General features: G+C 54.4%; 2 protein-coding genes across 2 annotated transcripts in view; one reads left to right on the top strand and one right to left on the bottom strand.

The window, feature by feature from the left end:
• Positions 1-18,866, top strand: part of LIMS2 (LIM zinc finger domain containing 2) — a 42,315-nt gene that overhangs the window by 14,639 nt on the left and 8,810 nt on the right. The window contains exons 2-4 of the mRNA XM_006913442.2: positions 6,887-7,046; positions 9,432-9,498; positions 9,720-9,840. Coding sequence (XP_006913504.1) covers positions 6,887-7,046; positions 9,432-9,498; positions 9,720-9,840 — 348 coding nt within the window. The remainder of the gene's footprint in view (positions 1-6,886; positions 7,047-9,431; positions 9,499-9,719; positions 9,841-18,866) is intronic.
• On the bottom strand, positions 11,144-14,249 carry GPR17 (G protein-coupled receptor 17). The gene has a single exon (XM_015590593.2). It carries the CDS (start codon positions 13,538-13,540, stop codon positions 12,329-12,331), a length of 1,212 nt encoding a protein of 403 aa, XP_015446079.1. The 5' UTR covers positions 13,541-14,249; the 3' UTR covers positions 11,144-12,328.

Here is an 18,866-nt window from a genome sequence, read left to right as displayed (position 1 = left end):
GGAGACCAGCACCCTGTTGTCCAGAATGATGGCTACTGTCTCTTTCTTTTGGAAGGCGGAGGAAGATACGATTCACACTTCCTGATCTTACTAGAAAGGTTTTTCAGGGAAATGGAATTGCTGTTAAAGATTTCTGTGAGTGCTCTGGATCCTTGTTTTGTTGTTGACCATGGTGACTGCTCGGCAATGCTGACCTTGGTGTTTGCGCTTGGATTACAGCAGCCTTGACAACTTCTTTAGGTAAAAGTGCATGGAAATGGCACTCTCCTGGTGGTCTTCCATCAGATCCTGCGGCTTCTGCTTTTTCTGGCAAGCTGGGGGAATTGCCTGCCGTCTGAATTTTGACAGCACGGACATCTTTGAGGGTGTTTGACTATTTATTGGCCAGATCCGGGGACAGGGGCTTCCCTGGTCTGGGTCTCCTGGGTGGCATTTGTGGCCGCAGGATCTCAGGGAACAGTCAGGGCAGGATTCCTAAACTGCTTGGGTTAGTCAGTACTGTACCATCCTTAGGTGACTGCCATCATCAGCATGACCAGGGAGGGGGCTTAGGGTTTCCTTGCAGGTTCCTGGCAGCCTGGGACATGTAAGCCTTCTGCCCTATCTCTAGTGCTCTCACCTCAGTACTATTTAGGATCTTTTCAGTGAGTCCCCTCCCCAGCCTGAACCCAGCCCCGCCAGCCTCCGCTTTCACTGTGCTGCCCCCAGGGCGGGAACAATATCCTTTCTATTTGTTGATTCTGCTGCCCTTTGGAGACCGCAGTGTGTAACGTGAGTACGGAGGAGTGGGGGGACGACAGGCAGCCTTGCACGCCTGCCTCCTTGTGGTTTCTGGCCAAGGCGGCCGCTTCTGCCGCATCTGCACCCCGAGGCTGGGGTCTGAGGCCCCTGTCCGAGCGCCGCCCCCGCCGCCAGGAGGAGCTGCCATGTCTGCCCCGCTGGGCACGCTCGCTGCTTCGGGGCTGTACAGGCGGCGCCAGCACCGCCAGAGTCTACCGCCCTCCACTCCCCGGTAGGTGGCAGGGACAATGTCCGGAAAGCTGCAGCTGCAGGCCTTTCCTCTGACACCCTGCTGGGCCCTTCCAATGGGGAAGGGTCCCGCGCCTAGTTTGGCGACAAGGGTCGGGGAAAGCGCAACTTAATCTAGCTGGGTTTGATGTCGTCTGTGATCAACATTCTAGGACAGGACACTGAGGATGTGGTGTTCGGGATTAGGTATCCTATGTACCCCATTACTTCTTTCAGACTGGGATCATTTTATTGCCATTTATAGATAAGCAAAATGAATGGCCAACCTGCTAGGCATCACTCATCCAAAAAATGGCTAAGCTGTGATTTGAACCCAGGTTGGGCTGACTTTAAAGCCTGAACTGCTTTATCCTATGGAGAACTGCCAGTATAGACAACCTCCCCTTGGGATGGGAGGGGAGCCTCTGGGATTCTGGGTGGACCTTGGGGGACCAATGAGGATGAATTAACCTGGAGGGGAGGGGGAAGGGACACGCGGATGGTGGTGGAACTAAGGCTGGGGTGTGGAGGCCTCCTGGACATGTGGAGTTCGTCATCCCCAGGGGTCAACTGGGTGAAAGCATCATGTAAAAGGTAGGGGAGAGCAAGGAGGGCTGTGAGCTGGGGTTCATCTGCATCAAAGTGACAGGTGGGGTCCCCAGAAAAGGAGGTGTGGGAGGAACTGTGGGAGAGGATGCTACAGTTGGGAGGAAGGGGTGCTGGGGAGGTGACAGCAGCAGTCATAGAGGTGGGGGACCTGGAGGAAAGACCTGGAGAGCCCAGGGGCTCAGTGAACGTGCAGCCTGCTCTACACTCACATATGCCCGTGGTCAGGACAATCCCCCCGGAACGGTGATGAGGACTGAGCCATCCAAATTGTCTGGGACTAAAAATGGAGCAAAAATGGGGGAGGGGAGCAGGGAACAGAGGCTGCAGAGTGGCAGTGTGGGGTACAACTTGCATGTGGGCTTGTACCTGCACTGGCACTGCAGGCCCAGCACAAACCAGGAATGGGATTGGATTAACTTGCTGCTCAGTGGGGAACCTGAACCTCAGCAGGTCCAATAACTCATCTGAGTGGACGGGAACCCTCACTTTGTGCTTCTGGAATACCCTGGGCGTCTGTGGGTGAGCCATGGTGCAGTGGGGTGGGCAACTGGGGCATCAAAGGCCAGAGGCAATGCTAGAAAGCAGCTGCACAGTGTGGATGCAGCAGGGAACATGGCCGAGATGCAAGGAGGGTACACGGCATGATGATGAAAGCCAGCCTCAGGAGAGCTTATGCTGCATGTGCATGTTTATAAGTTACTTGACTTAATTTTTCTGTGAACTTCTGCCTCGTGCCCTCCCCCAGCTCTCTGTTGTCAGTGTGACATGTTTAAAATGCACCTGTTTAAAAGTAAATTGACCTGCTAGAGCAAAGAGGTTCTGCTAGGGCTTCAGAAAAATCTTCATAATTTCTGACAGGCTCTGTACAGATTTGGAATATGTTTCTGATGGTGTAAATGCTTCATGGGTAGCAGTCCAAGGCAGCATGTTGATTTTCTAGTATCCCCAAGGCTGGATGTAGGGCTGGCTTTGTGTAGATTCCTGTTTACCGCATGCAGCTGGGCAACCTCTGCCGCTGACCTCTGACTAGCTTCATAAGGGAGGCCCATGCAGTGGTTTCTGGTGCAGCTTCCAGTTGAGCTTTAGAGGCCGTGCTGAGTGGGATTCCCCCTCTCCCCACATCTGGAACAGTGCCTGGCAAATTGCAGCTGCTTAGTAAAGATCTGTTGGATGAAGGAGGGAAGGAAGGCTGCTGTCTGCTAGTTAGGGAGCAGTTATGGTCTGTACTTGCAGGTGTTACCTCACTTGACCCTTCTAACAATCCTGGAAGTAGCTGTTGCTGGCTCATTTCACAGATGATGAAGCCGAGGTTCAGAGAGTATTCTGTGGGCCACGCAGCCCCAGAGTGTCTGAGCCAGGGCTGCAGTCTGGTCTGCCTGGCCGTAGAGCACACGCGTTGGGCGAGCTACTGCCCAGGCTGACATGGCTTCAGTACTACTGACTCATCCTCGAGTGTGAACAGGCCCCTGTAGCTGGCACTGCCTGTTCCCAAGCCCCTCACACTGTCTGTCTAGACTCAAGTCGATGGAGGCTGGAGTGGGGGAAGGTCCAGAATTGTTCAAAAAACAGTCTTGAATGACCATGCCTGTATGAGGCCACTGGGAGTTGAAGGGACAGGCAAGAACTTGGGTCCAATCCTGTGTGACCCTCAGCAAGTTGCTCTGTGCTTCGATTTTATTATCTGAAACCAGCAATCTCCCCTCACGAGGACCTGGCTCAAGGAGGGCTCCCTCCCACCCTACCCCAGGCTAAAAATCATTGTAAAGCTCAGTGACATCTTGTCACTCAGTGACATTTTAGACAAGCCCACACATTGGTTTGTGTTGGCTGTCAAGATTGAGAGCATTTGGGGGTGCCGGCAGGGTTGGAGAAGGGGTACATGATGGTGTGCTCTCCCCAGGCTCTGGGGTTTGGCTTCCAGACAGCAGGGCATACCGTCGACAGCATATGCACATTGTCCATTTGGAGCAATTGCTGGTGTCTCCCTGGGGGATAATTGGGCAGACTCTGTGCTCCCTGTTCTTGGTCGGAATGTGTGAAGGAGGACATGGAATGTCCATGTCTCCTACCCTCTGACCTCTCAAAAGGAGTGCAGGCAGACTGCAGGCCTTCTCCCAGGCTGGGCGGGGATGAAGGGACTCTGGAAGGCTCCCGGAGTTGTGGAAAACAACAGCTCTCTTTGTCTGGCACTTACCCCATTGGGGGCCTGTGTTCCACACACTGTATAGCATGAATTCTTCACTTGGGCTCTGTGAGGTGGTTACTGTTTCTCTGGTGCACCTCTCTGCAGATGAGGAAATGAAGCCCAGAGAAGCTGGTGCCTTTTTCCTGGTCCTACAGCAGGTGGTTGGGGCTATCAGGATTTGAAACGTGGGATGAGCCCAGAGTCCCCACTTGTCTCACTGCATCCCCCACAGGAAAGAGCTGGCATTTTCTCTGATGCTGCTGTGGTTCAATTGTTGGGCACATTTGCACATCTGTTCATCCCTCTGTTTTTGGCCAGTGGGTTGGAGTGTTGTGTGTTCCTGAGCAGGGTAGTGTGGGGAAGTGGCCACAGAAGTGCTGTTAGGGATGCTAATGCTTGAGACTTGGGCTGGGACAGCCAGTGGGTGCAGGAGGTAGGTGGTCACCCCACAGCCCACCTGCCTGTCCCAGGGCTTGTGTGAGGTATGTAGGCACAGATGGCAATATCCTTGACCCGAAATGCCCAGGGACCCATTCAGGGAACAAGACATAGACAAGTTAAGGGCCAGCCCCTCTAGGTAGAGGGATATGGTGACAATGTGAAGGTGTAGTTCGTCAGCCCTGGGGCAGAAACAGGGACTCTGGAAGGGTAGACAGAGATTCAGTATGCTGTATGTTCACTTGATTGGGCCCAGACATCTGGGTTAAGGAGCAATATGAAAGCCTGAGGCTACACTTGATCTTTCTTGTGCCTTGTTTTCTGGGCCCTTTAAGTGGGGGAATTCCAAGCCCAGAGTCACAGGATTTCCTGTTGATGTCTGATTTCTCCAAGAGCTTCAAGGTCTTGTTCATGGCCAGGCTTTGGAACTTCCTTCCTGCCACTGTGGGCATGTACTTTGGGAGGACAAGGCCAGGTTCATAGTGTTCTTAGGGCAGGAAACCATGCCTGTGTGTACAAAGTCTAGCCCAATCCTCTATGGTGGCTCACTCCTCTGCCCTGTCCGGCCACCCTGTAGGGGTCAGCAGTGAGCTGGGGAGAACAGCGGTAAGGGTGGGGGGTGGCCACTGTGAGCAGAGCCTCCCTTTCATTAGGCTCTACCCTACTCCTCCTGCCACCACCCTGCTTCTTTGTCCCTAAAGCCATGATATGGACATTGGAGGGGGCTTTGGTCCCCTAGTGTACCTGAGGGCAGGCTGAGCCATGAGAAATCTGGCAAGTCTTGCTGAAGAGCCTTTCTGTCTTGCCCCTGCCCTGTGGGTTCCCCAAGCGGAGCAGAGAGGGAGTCCTGCCTGCCTGGACACGTCAGTCCAGCCTCCAGCAACTCTTGCTAGACCCTCAGTCCACATCCCATGCCTAGACCCCTGGGGGGCAGAGCACGCTCCTACCTCCTGAGCCCCTCCTGCCTGGGGACCCTTCTTCCATGTGATTGACATCTGCATACCCTGATGAACTTCACTCACTCAAGAATTGTCCTTATGATACTGTGCAGTGAGGGAGGGATGGGGTTCAATATTCTAGGAGGCAAAACAGGCTGGAAAGAAATTCTCAGAAGCGGTATGTTTGTGTCATCCCGACACGACACCGACGCGTCCAACTGGTACCTCTCTCCTTGCTAAGCCCGACCATCCTCCTTTGCCCATTTTTCTAGGCAGCCACGACCAATCCGTCAGAGTTGACACTTGGACAAAAACTATTTGCTGCACTTGCAGGAAAAGGCCTGGGTGTCAGGGTGTCAGAAGGTCGCAGAGACTGCTGAGTCGGGTGTGGCCCCTCCGAGCTTGAGCTCGAGGGCCCTGGCCTGGAGTCAACAGGGGCCTGGCTCAGTGTGGGCACTTCCCTCGGAGCTCAGTTTGGATCCCACTCCTCCCAGAAGGAAGCCTACCACTTCTGCCAGGGACAACAGTTACCTGCCATGGATGAAGTTTGCTCTCCACTCTGCTCCTATCCCAAAGACTCAGTGACTCTTACTTTCTCCATGGTAGGAGGGTTACAGGTTACGTGTTTTTGAGGGGCAGATGATCTGAAACTAACTCATGGTGCAGGAAAGAGTCATTGAAGTCTGACCAGTCTTGGTTCAAATCTGGACTCTGTCGTGTGCTGTGTGAAACTTGGGCAAGTTACTTTACCTCTCTGAGCCTTAGGTATCATCTGGAAGGCAGGACTGCCTTGGGGAATAAATAAGAGTGTGAATACAGAGCTGTTTACCTATGCTTGAGTGATGTTCTGTACCTGAGACACACTCTGGTTCCCTGAAAAGGGGTGACAGGAGGCACAAGAGGGAGCTGAGGTGGCCACTGACACCCCAAGAGGTGGCCCAGCATGATGAGGACTGAGCAACCTGGGAACCAAATCAATGACACTGACCTCCACAGCACCATCCTTTGTGGGGGCTTACTTGGGCTAGGCTACCTGCCAAGTACTTAAGTGCATCTCTCACCTAACCAGCCCACAGTACATTGTCACAGCTATGATTACGGTCCTTCCACACCTGGGAGTCTGGGTGCAGTGATCAAGGGACAGCCCAGGTTGAGCGATGAATGAGAGCAGCTGGCTAGATCCCTGATTGCTCTGGCCAGCATGTGCCTGGCCGTGGCCCAGCCTGTGTCTGACCCTCCATGGAAGTGCACTGAGGGCTTCAGGCTCTGGTGGAAAGACAGGTGTTTCAGAGGTGGGGATGTTTGCCTCCACCCACTGTGGCTCTTGGGAAGGTCACGCACTCTCTCCAGGCCTCAGTTTATCCATCTGTGAAATGGAGATGCTGTGTTGGCCTTGCAGGATTGTCATCTGGGAGTAGATGCTGCATTCCCCGGCATGCGCTGACACAGAGCATGTCCATAGCCCACAGAGCTGCAGTGACATGCGGGTAGTTGTGCAGGGGAACCAAGCCAGTGCCAGCAGCTTGGCCCCGACCATGTATCTCTGAGTCCCCACAGTGCCAAGGCCATCACCGAGTGAAGAAAGCATTTCTTTTCCCAGAAAGCATTTTATCTTTTGAAGGAGGGGGCATGACCATCAAGTGCACCCTTCAGATCTGCTTGTCTTTGTCCCTCCTCAGTCCTGACCTTCCCTTCCTTCTCTCCCCAGCAACATGTCCAATGCCTTGGCTAACGCGGTATGCCAGCGCTGCCAGGCGCGCTTCACCCCTGCTGAGCGGATCGTCAATAGCAACGGAGAGCTGTACCATGAGCACTGCTTCGTGTGTGCCCAGTGCTTCCGGCCCTTCCCTGAGGGCCTCTTCTACGAGGTGAGGATGCTCCCAGGACCTCAGCCAGCTGCCTTCTTAGAGCCCTAGCCTCCAACCCAGTTCTGTGTCTGCCCTCCAGTAGCCTGTGGGCGGTGCCTGGCTGGGGTCCTGACCACTGTTTGATGGGGTAGTTATGCCAGGCCTTGAGCCGAGCTCTGCTCAGGCCAGTGCAGAGCCTTGCTTGCTACACCTTGTGAGCCCATCCCTCACCTGTGAGATGTGAACAGTGCTCCTCTGGTGGCTGTGGATGCTGAAAGTCACCTTTCATCCCACTTCCTATGGGCATACTCTGGGAGGCCCTGGGGCGGCAAACACTCTGCCCTGTGCACTTACCCTCTCTTAGGATCAGACAGTAAATAGAATAACTATAATGTATATGAGATGGTGCTAAGTGCTCTGGTTATAAGGGATCTTGGAGTGGGGAGGGTGGGGTGTTAGGGAAGGTAATGTTTGAACAGTCATGAAGGAGGTGACAGAGCCCTGCTCATGGCTGCAGGAAGGAAGAGCATTTAGCAGGCAGGTACAGCAAGTGCAAAGGGCCTGAGGTCAGATTGTGCAGGACGTTTGGGGAGCAGTGGTAGGAGGCCAGTGTGAGGGAAGCAGAGAAAAGGAGACGGAGTAGCAGGGATAAGGGCAGGGAAGCAGATTTTGTTTGGCCCTGCGGACCTTTGTAGAGCCTTTAGATTTCACCTTGGGAGAGGTAAGAGCCATTTCAGGGTATGGATCAGAAGAGTCACATGGTCTGTCCCACACCGGGAAAGGACCACTGGTTGCTGTGCTGAGGAGCGACTGAGGGGCACAGGAACAGAAGCTAGGGAGAACAGATAGGATAAGATGCTGGATTATTGGAATAATCTAGATGAAAGTGAAGGGAACTAGACTGGGCCATACTTGTTCACAAGAGAAGATTGTTTAGATTTTCAACGAACTTGCAAACTGTTGTTAAACAGCCATTGTCAAAAATTAAGTTGTATAAATGTATAGAGAGATAAAATTTATTAAAAACAAAGGTAACAAAACTCAAAACCCACCACTTCCTAATTATTTTATTATATTTTACTATCATCTATATCTTTGAAGTTATTTCTGTCCACCCGTGTGGAAGACATACTATACTATGGTGGTATACTACTGCACGTCTCTTCTTAGCTCTGGGCCAGCGTTGTGTTGGTAGCTTGAAACGGGCCATGATGGGGATGTATACACCATAGAAACTGGCAAAAACTACAATCAGCACCGCTCCTTCCACCAGAGCTGGTTGTTAAACATTTACCAACACATCACTGGTGGTGATCAGTGGCAGATGCTAGACAGATTTCAAAGGTAGAGCTGATGGGATTGGCTGATGGATGGCTGTGGGTGAGTCATCTGCCTGGCAAAGTAGGAGTAGCTGTTCTTTATGATGCCCCCTGGGAAATGCTGGCCAACTGTACAGGCGGTGGAAGGGGTGGGCAGAGCTCTGAGAGTGGTGGCCATGTGCCTAGAACAAAGCCAGGCACACAGTAGGTGCTCAGAAAGTGTTCGTTGTTGAATGAATTTATACCCCTGCTGCCTCTATAGGTCACTGGGTAGGGATACATCCAGTATCAGCCTAAGAGACACCCATTTCAGAGAACAGGGGAAAACCAAGTGAAATTGTCAAGGAAGAAGAAAGCAGAGGCAGGTGTGGCCACTGTTGGGGCCAGCACAAGGGCCCTCATTGCCCAGACAGATAGGGACAGTGACTGACTGGCTGATGTCCCCACTGGATCCTGCTGGCTTCAGGACTCAGTGCTCTCCCTTGTGCTCCCCTCCACTGCCCTTTCTGTGTCCCCTCATTCTGTATACCTTCCCTGGGTCTTTTGTGGCTTCTGGGGAAATGGACTTCTCACACAGAGAAGACACAAGGAATGGGGCAAAGTGACACATATGGTTTAAACTTGACCCCAGCTCTCCTAGCCAGTGCTCCCACCTCCAGCCCTCAGCTGGCTCCCAGGACCAATGAGGCCAGCATCTTCAGCATCTTCAGCGAACAGCAAAGCCCCTTGAGATCTGGCTTTGAGGAGCTCCCTGCTTCACCAAGGCCCCTCACTTTGCGCTCCCCTTGTTGAACAGGCCCTCCCCTTTCCCTCCAGGACTTCTGCCTGCTGCCCGCCCCTCGGTCTGTAATGCCCTCCGCTCAGGATCCCACCCTGCCAAGTCTTTCAGCTGTTTATCACTTCCTCCAGGAAGCCTTCTCCAGGGGGAGGGTTGGGTTTTTCCTCTGCTCCCTGCAGGGTAGCACTTGTACAAAGTGGAGTGCTCATGTAGCCTAAGGGCAGGTCCTGATCCTACAAAGACCAGCCAGGGCAGCTTGGGGAATGATGGCTAGTTGGCTTGTCCTATCTCTGTTGGCCCCATTTGCAGTTTGAAGGCCGGAAGTACTGCGAACATGACTTCCAAATGCTGTTTGCTCCGTGCTGTGGATCATGTGGTAAGGGATGGTGACAATACGTGCCTTTTCTTGGCCCGGGAACTGCGGGCAGGATCATGGGGCGCCCTTCCCTGACTACCTGTGCCCTATCTTTCTGAGCATGAGCCCCTGCAGACATTACCTTCTCAAGCTCTGGGAATGGACCAGGCTTGGAGCAGGGGTGAGGAGGGGGAGGAGCATGTGCTCTCCCTGAGGAGAGCGCAGGGACCTCTCTTTTTTAGGTGAGTTCATCATCGGCCGAGTCATCAAGGCCATGAACAACAACTGGCACCCGGGGTGCTTCCGCTGTGAGCTGTGTGACGTGGAGCTGGCTGACCTAGGCTTCGTGAAGAACGCAGGCAGGTGAGATGGGCGTGCCCAGATGAGACAGGCAGGGAGGAGGGCCTCTCACCACAGGCATTGTGTACTGAGCACCAGGCCCGTTCCAGGCACTGTGGCCTGTGCCAGCGTGGCTGCCGGCCCCACCACATCCCTGCCACATAGATAGAAGCACCCCAGTTTACTGGTGAGGACTGAGGCTGGAGAGAGTGAGGAGTGACAAGTCAGGGCCCACTCTAGGCTCAAGCATGTTCCTGGGAGCAGGCTGACTGCACACAGCAAGGAAGAAGGTGGCTGGAGCAGGAGCCATTAAAAGCAGTGGATGGATAAGGAGCTTTGAGTCAGGTTACTACTGCCTGCCACCCCACAGTGATGACACTAGCTGTCTACTTCCCTTCTATACCCATGGCTAGATGCTGCTGGAGAGAAAGCACTCAACCAGGGGGCCCAGATTCATTCTTAAATTGAGGGCCATCAATCTCATTAGTGCTCTGTGCTAGGTCTCCTTAGTAACTTAAGTTCAACCTTCTGGGAAGGTTTGCTCTTTTTTCCTCACTCCTTCTCCCACAATGGTCTCCACCACACCCCATCCCCCCCATCTCCTGCCCCATGGTGATGAACCTCCCCTCCCACCTCCCTGAAGGGACAGGCTCTTGGACCACCCTTGCTGCCTAGCATCTGTGCTACCCCCAGCCTGGTTGTGTTCTTGCATCTCCCAAAGCCCCGCTCACCCCATGTCCTCTTACGAGGGCTTGCAGCTTCAGTAGCCTTCTTTCTCACTTCCTAGAGGATCAGGCTGGGTAGCTCCCATGGTTCACAATGCCCTCTGAGTCTTCCTTGTATGTGATTCTTGATTTTCTGTAGCCATTCCTGGCACACATACTGGCTCCTCCCATCTGCTCCCCATTGCCGGTTATCCCCTGCGTCCCCATCGGCAGACCCAGGGATCACTGCTGGCCTCTCTGCCATAGCACCCCTTGCTCCTTTTGGATGCTGCTGTAGTGATCTCATGGGAGGCTGTGGGGGGTGACAGAGCCTTAGGGCCCTGTGCTGATGAGCAGGCAGGATCACCTGACAGATGTGTGCCTGAGTGAGTCCTGTTTCCTTCCTGAGCCGCATGCAGCTCACACAGTGCCCCCAGCCCCACTGCTTCATTGGGAACATCTGGAAGAGGCTGGAAGTGCTCAAGAAAGTAAGGTGTGACACCAAGGTAAAGTGTTGCTGTAATGGAAGGAAGCAGGGTCCTCACTTGGACCCTGCCTGTCTGCGCTGGCACTCTGAATGAAGGCTGTGGTATGTAATCTTCGGGTCTGTGTGTGGCGGCCATACCAGGGGTTGTCAGAACCACGGTCCAGAGCAAGCACTATCTCTGCTCTGTTTACCTCCACTTTGCCATTATCGGGTTGAAGGGAGAAGTTCGAGGAAGGGTGTTGTGTTAATCAGACACAATGATCTTCAGAATCTTAGAGTACAATTCTGTTAATGATCAGTATAATTGAGTACAAAAAAAGACCTGTTAGGGTGATATGTGCCACATTATGAAGTAAAACAGCTCAAAGGTTGGCCAGTCGAGGCTGGTAGAGGCCTCCTGGGAGGGAATGGGGCTACGGACACCCCTGCTGGGTCTGAGTTAGTGAGAGGCAAGTTCGTGCACTAGGACCCGGTTCCCCGGCCATGGCACCCTCAGGCAGTAACAAAGCGTGGTTGTCTGCCCAGGCTGTGTGCTCGACCAGGACTCAGACTGGGCAGCTGCTGAGCAGCTCTGGGGATTGTCAGGTCATGTGCAGGTCTGTGGGAGGGTTTACAGCAGGGGGATCAAGAAACGATGTGCTCCACAGGCCATGTTTGCTGTATGTCACCTGGCGACCAGCCTGAAATGTACTTACAGTGTTCAGGTATAACAGTTTGTGTCCCCTAAACTCAGGGGTCATCTGGCAGAGGTGCCACAAAGGGAACTCAAAGCACTTTGCACTTCACAGGAAATATTTAGATACCCTTCCTACTCCTCATGAGATTCCCACATCCCCTCTTCTCATTGGGCCTTTTGCAGCTGCGTTCCGGGTTCTTTCTGCAGAGCTTTGCTGCTGTGTTTCTGCAGTGGGAAGGAGGCTGGGAGCTGGCAGGCGGCACTTGGGAAAGAGAGACACTTGTGGTTCAGGAGTTATTCCTCTGGCCTCCTTGCCCCACCCCCTGACCATGGAGTAAAGTCACTGAGTTTCCAGCAGTTGTAAATGAGCGGGCCAATGCAATCTGCAGAGGGGCCAGCTGACTGGATCTAGTCAACAGTTCTCCCTTTCTAGGGATTTGTGCACTGGGTAAGACAGGACTTGGCCCTGGGTGATGAGTTCCCACCTTGGAGGGAGTAGTGGTGACCTGCTGAGATTTCAGTTCCTTTTCTCAGGCATGGCTGGGGAGAAGGTGGGCTACTTCTTTGTGAGTCTGGGAGAAACCAGAGAACCCTAAGGGAATTGTCTTGAAAGAGTCTGCAGCAGTTCAGGGTGGTGTCCAGAGCTCACAGCTCTGACCTGGCACTCAGTGAGCTCTCATTGGTTTTCCCTTCAAAGCTGGGGGGCGGGCCTGAGAGCCTTTTGCCACAGAGCAGGTTGCACAGGGTGTTGCGGAACTTCTCGGCCACAAAGAAGTACATGATGGGGTCGAGTGCCCCATTGAGGCTGGTGAGGCAAGAGGTGATGCGGTTTCCCAGGGCCAGGGCACGCTGGGCGGTGCATGAAGCACCACTGCCGTGGTAATGCAGCACGTAGACGGAGCGGTGGACGTGGTAGGGCACGAAGCAGACCAGGAAGATGGCCAGCACCACAGCGATCATGCGGACCGCCTTGTTCTTGATGCGCTTCTCCACACGGGGGCCATGCCGAAGGCTGCGGATAATCAGCAGGTAGCAAGTAACCGTGATGACAAACGGGAAGGTGAAGGCCACGGCCAGGGACACGAGCGCGTGGTTTGAGGCCTTCTCCCGGTACAGCTGCAGGCAGACAACGGTGTGGTTGGTCTGCATGGTCTGTGGACTCACCAGCAGTGGGGCCATGGCCACGGCCACCACCACCCAGAGGAAGGCACAGGCCAGGTGGGCGTAGAGGGGCCTGCGGAGCTTGAGAGACTTGACAGGGTGCACAATGGCCAGGAAGCGGTCGGCGCTGATGCAGGTGAGGAAGTAGATGCTGGCATACATGTTGAGATAGAAGAGGAAGCCGGTGAGGCGGCAGGGGATTTCCCCGAATGGCCAGTGGTTCCCTGAGAAGTGGTAGACGAGGCGGGTGGGCAGGACCAGCACACAGGACAGGTCGGCCACAGCCAGGTGCATCAGGAACACATTGGCGGAGGTGCCTAACCTGTGGTCCCGGATGAAAAGCCACAGGGCCAGGGCATTGCCGACAAAAGCCAGGAGGAAATCCAAGAGGTAGAAGGAGGCAAAGAGGATGTTCTCCAGCCACGTCTCCTGGCCACACTGATCCACAGTGGCCAAGGAGGAGTTTGCCATCAGACCTGGGGAGGCCACTTCGAGGCCATTCATGCTTCGGCGGAGGCAGAGCCCGGGAGGAGCCTGGAAGGAACAAGTGAACAGGTCCTCATAGAGGGCTGCCTTGTATGGGAGCCCAGAAAAGAGCGCTCGGATGCCTCCAGCACTTGCAAGCCCCAACCCTGGGAGCCTTGCTGTTTCATGCTCAGTGTTGCCTGGAGGACAGTGGGGGTATCTCCTATCCATCTGGGTCACAGGCTTTCTAACTTAGCAAAAAGCACAAACAGAACCAGGCCTCGCAGCTTGCCAGGCTATTGCTAGATTGACTTCCCTGAGTGGCTGCACCCTGCTAAGTATGCGAAGGTCTGGGCCTGGCCCAGTGTCCCAGAGTCCACTGTCTCAGACCCAGGGCATGGAGTTAGCACCAGGTGGGGAATGGAGAGTGAACTCCATCTGACGCTTTGGGGATGGGAGGATAGAGGGAGGGGACACATGTTTTCTGTCCTGGACCTCAGGTGTGCTATCTGAGTGGCAGGGGTGGTGCATGGGACCCCTGAGGCCCACTCCTGATGGGTGAGTGGGTTAACTATTCCCAAGAGCCTGGTGCTTGGAGCCCAGCAGCTCCTCTCCAGCCTCACAGGCCTTGCCGTGTGAACCCTGCTCATCCTGAGTCCCAGAACCCTCCCCGGGCTGCCTGCCCACCTAGGCCTCTAGGCACTTCCCACAGTGGCAGTGCTGAGTTGTCACTGCTGTCTACTTGTTTCCTGCTGGTCCCTGACCACAGCTCCCCCAGCTCCTGCCACAGAGGAAGGCCCCACCAGAAATGCATCAAAACGCTGTGTCTCAGGAGGTCAGAGTTCTGCTCTGTCCACAAGCACAGATCCCAGGGTTGTGCGAGCTTTCCGGACTCAGCCTGCCAACTCTGTTTCCGATGTTCTAATGAGGGGAGAAAGCCCTGCACTCTGGCCTCAGCCAGCAGGGTGGGTTAACTATTCCCAAGAGCCTGGTGCTTGGAGCCCAGCAGCTCCTCTCCAGCCTCACAGGCCTTGCCGTGTGAACCCTGCTCATCCTGAGTCCCAGAACCCTCCCCGGGCTGCCTGCCCACCTAGGCCTCTAGGCACTTCCCACAGTGGCAGTGCTGAGTTGTCACTGCTGTCTACTTGTTTCCTGCTGGTCCCTGACCACAGCTCCCCCAGCTCCTGCCACAGAGGAAGGCCCCACCAGAAATGCATCAAAACGCTGTGTCTCAGGAGGTCAGAGTTCTGCTCTGTCCACAAGCACAGATCCCAGGGTTGTGCGAGCTTTCCGGACTCAGCCTGCCAACTGTTTCCGATGTTCTAATGAGGGGAGAAAGCCCTGCACTCTGGCCTCAGGCCAGCAGGGAGTGCTTTACCACTCAGAGTAGTTTAACAACCAGGAGCAGATTCTTTCCCAGGAGAGCCAAGAGCCATTTCACCCAAAGATAGAGACTGGCCAGAGTGTTCTAGATCTGCAACCTCAGAAAGGCTGGGGTCGGGAGGACGCCTGTCTGTCTGGCCTGGCTTGTCTGCTTTACTCACACCTGAGGGATCAGCTCAGAGCCCTGCTGGCCTTGGCAACAGCCATTTACATCTGGTGAACCCCAGTTCTGGGTGGATATCCCCCCATCCCCACTGCCCCAAAAGACAGAGTGACATACTCCTGTTTTCATTTTGGTCAACTCGAGATCCAAAAAGGAGAGCATAGGTCCCAAACGCCGTGACTCCCTCACCAGGCTTTGCAGTGGGAGGTGTGGGCAGGAGAGGGCAGGACAACAGGAACCCCGTGCAGCCCAAGCTGTGCTCTGCTCATGCGCTGAGGTTGCTAACAGGCTTCAGCCCGGTAAACTCTCACCTGCAGCACAACTTCTAGGGCTCCCCTGGAAGCCTGACCTTCTATCCTGTGTGTCTGGGTGGGAGAGGGGCTGTCCACAGGACACAAGTGGCATTCTATCAGCTGAAGGATGAGCCCAGGCTATAGCCACGGTAGGGAGGCAGGGTGGCAGGTGGTAGTTCTCCTGGCTGAGCCTGAATACGCTGAGCAGCCATGGGCCTGGAGCAAGTCCTCTGCAGGCCTCTGCTGGCCTCAAATTTCCTCTCCTCTTAATGAATGTGGTAATACTTCTGGCAGGGGCTAATAGGAAGAGTGGGTATGTCTTAGGGGACATGGTGATGGACTATGTTAGCACAGCAGCCCCTTAAGGGAGAGGGGTCTGAGTGCTACCCCTAGGCATAGATGAAGAAACAGAGGCATGTGGGGAGGGCCGGGCATACCCTCCTGTAGTACAGGGAACAGGGCAGGTGGTCCAGGTTTTGGGTGTGCTAACTGTCAGGCTGGGAGCACTTTGACCCACCTCATCATGTCTCATCAACCAGTGGTGGGGTCCCTTAGCCCCTTGCCCCTTATGGAGGGGTGAGAGCCTCCTGGCTGAGTGGAGGGAGCCGGGGCCGTGTGAGTGAGTAGCAGAGAATATCTGGCCAGTCTATAGCCTCAAGTAAGTCGGGGGTGGGTGGGGCACATACTTAATAATACCAATTTTGATTAGTTCCCCTGGCTCCAGGGCATTTCAGGATGCCTGAAATTCTAATTCAGAGGTGATTTTCCTGCTGCTTCTATGTGTACATATGAGGGGAAAGGCTTGGAGGCTGGGAGCAGAAATGGGGCCATGTGAGTAAGGGGGTCCTGTTGGAACCCAGGGGTGAAGGAGGAGGCTACAGAGGGCTGGACCTGGGTACCTACCACTCCAGGCTGCTCCTCAGGCCCGGATCTGCCCCACAGTACAGTTGTCACCCAGCCCCTCCATGCAGGCCGATCGTAGGGACTGACAACCTACTCTGCCTGGCACAAGGTGGGCGTGCTTGTCTTAAGAGGTAGGCATCAATAACCCCATTTTAGATTAGGACACCAAAGCTCTGAGTTAGCTAACTTGCCCAAGGTTACTTGGCTAGGGGCAATGGCTCTGGAGTTGGAAGTCAGTGACGGAGACTCGGCAGGGACACCCAGCACCTCCTGGGACACTGTCTTACTTTTGGGGGCTGATAGGCCCCAGCTGCCAGATCTGGGAGTGTGCTGGGTTCTCAGAGCTCACACTCGAGTTGTCTCCCACGTTCTTCACCTCCTCTTTGGGGCCTGGCCCCAGGACCAGTGGCGAAATTTGGGGGGCCCAGCACAAAATGGAAATGCAGGATCCGTGTTCAAAATGTTGAACTTTCAAGATGGCAACAGCAGAGCATTAATCTGAGTGTGAGACCCTGCCTGACCACACAGGTGGCGTAGTCCATTGTGGCCCTGGCTGAGTGTACCAGCACCTGACTTTATGCCTCCTGCCCAGCGTCCTCGGCCTCCTACTCCCTCTGAAGGCTGCATGCACATGCACACTCTAGACTGAGACTTGATTTTAAAAATGCTTTCCGACTTCTTTCTGGTTTGTTGAGGTTTTTCTACCCCTCCCCCATTTTAGGAGTTTTGATATTGATTTTTGCAGCGTGGTCTGCAATGCGCCTCTGTTTCATTCTCCATGCGTTCTATAGGAGCGTAAGCCTGGCCTGCGTGTACCTGCTCTGCTCAGGGACGAGAGGCTGAGGGTGCATGGAGTACAGCCTGGGCCTGGGCAATGCCAGTGGGGGCGGGCACGGCAGTGGGTCAGGTGAGTGATGGGGAGGTGTGGCCATAGTAGGAGGCCAAAGTGGCAGTGCTGTGGTTGCCGGGCAGTCTGGCACCTCTCCCTCCTTGCTCCTCCATCTGGCTCCTGCCTATGCCACGGCAGCCTCGTGGTGAGGAGCCTGGGTGCTGACTCATTTCAGCTATGGGTCCGAGGCAAGGCACTCTCTGTCTGTAAGCCCCATCAGTGGGGCAGCAACATCACCCTTTGGAGCTGCTATGATTCAGACTGGGCTACCTTCCAGAAGTAGGTCCTACCATTATCACAGAGACATCTCAAGGACAGAGTTACCCTATCCCTACCCTGCTTCAAGTTTCCTCTTCTAGGCCCCTGAGTGCCTTGCCTACTCCCACCCTTCCCTGACCCTTACCTCTCACAGCTGGATCCAGGCAGAAGGGGCAGGAAGACCGAGGGCTGTGGTTGTGGTGGGCTGCGGCCAGCGGGTGGTGGCGCTGGTGGCGAGCTCTGTGCTGCGGTGGTGGAAGTCTGGCTATTTAAGGAGAGGAAGGGCGGCTGAAGCCCCTCCGTCCTTGAAAAGCCTCTTCATTCCCGAGGGGTCCCTTGTGTGGTGGGCCACTCCTACGGCCGCCTCTGCTGTTCCTGGGCTGTGAATATTCCAGTGTGTCCCAGCCCATGAGTCCCCCCACCCCCAGCTTGGCCACGGTGCATCACAGAGGCTGAGTGTGTGGCTATCTTCGAAGCTGTGGGGTGGGCACAGGCTGGGTGGGGGTGACTGGCTGGGACTAACAAACACAACAGGACGTTTCAGAAGGGGACAGTTTCCTACCCATGGGGGGAGGCAGGGAGGGGCTTTCTGCTGTGGCAATGGGCCCAGGCTCCCAAGCCTGCAGGGGCTGCATTGGAGGGGTCTTATGAATGGGGAGGGTGGGAGCCTAAGGAATCTCCTTTGGTCGAATGAGAGGGGACTCTTTCAGGACACTTGCTATAGGGTCCTTGTGTCCTGCCCTGTATAATTAGACTCCATTCGGGTGTGCGGAATAAACCATGGCCTTTATTTTGAGCAGGGCACAGCTGCAGGACGCCTCATAATGGGGCGCTGTCTGTGCCTGTGGGGACATCTCAGCCTGGGAAGCCCGGCCTTCACTCGTGCAGGCTTCTCCTCTGGATGGCAGGCCTGTGAAGAGGACCATTGCTGCCCACTAACCACTGTCCCCTAAAGATTCTCCCTGAGGGGTGCCCAAGACTGGGGGTGTTTGGATGTTGGCAGCAGCTCCTCCCGAGACTATCGAGCTAAGTTTGTTTCTCCGTGTCTTTCCAAAAATGATGTATCCAGTAACACAGGGAACCAAATCACCATTCCCAATTTCAAAAAGCTTTTAACTATTTTAGTTAAAACATGAATCGTGTACATAGCTCTCATTGGGAAGTAACTACCACGGGTACTACCTTAAACTTGTTTTTCACATAATCCCATGCAGTTGGGATTATCGCCCTTTACAGACAAGGAAATGAGGCTCAGAGAAGTGAAGTAACTTGCCAATGACAAACTACTAGGAAGTGGCAGAGCAAGGATTTGAACCCAAGCCTCTGTGACTCCAAAATTTCTGCTTTGCATGTGTGTTTGTTTTGTTTTCCTCTTGCACCTTGATGCTAGAATTCTGCACATTGCCTTCAGACGGGTACAGGGGATCAGATCTGTCAAAAAGACATTTCCCATCTGTGGTTCCTTCAAGAAAGCTGGGCTCTCTTGAGGTGTGGGAGGCTGGGCCCTGGGAGTGTGGTGTGGAAGAACTAGCTCACACTAGCTCGAAACGAGAATGTCTGACTGGCTGTCCTGAGCAGGGCATTTCTATTGTTGGGTGATTGCCGACAGAGGCTTTGAGGGCATCAACCATTGCAACAGAATTTTGGGGAGTCATGCTAATCTCTATA

This window comes from Pteropus alecto, unplaced genomic scaffold (genome assembly GCF_000325575.1).
Source record: "Pteropus alecto unplaced genomic scaffold, ASM32557v1 scaffold725, whole genome shotgun sequence".
NCBI classification, from domain to species: Eukaryota; Metazoa; Chordata; class Mammalia; order Chiroptera; family Pteropodidae; genus Pteropus; species Pteropus alecto.
Note: the sequence above shows the minus strand (reverse complement) of the source record. Positions and strands in the feature narration are given on the sequence as shown.

Coding starts and splice junctions, on each gene's coding strand:
- GPR17 (XM_015590593.2), bottom strand. CDS start 13,540: ATGGATAGGAGATACCCCCACTGTCCTCCAGGCAACACTGAGCATGAA.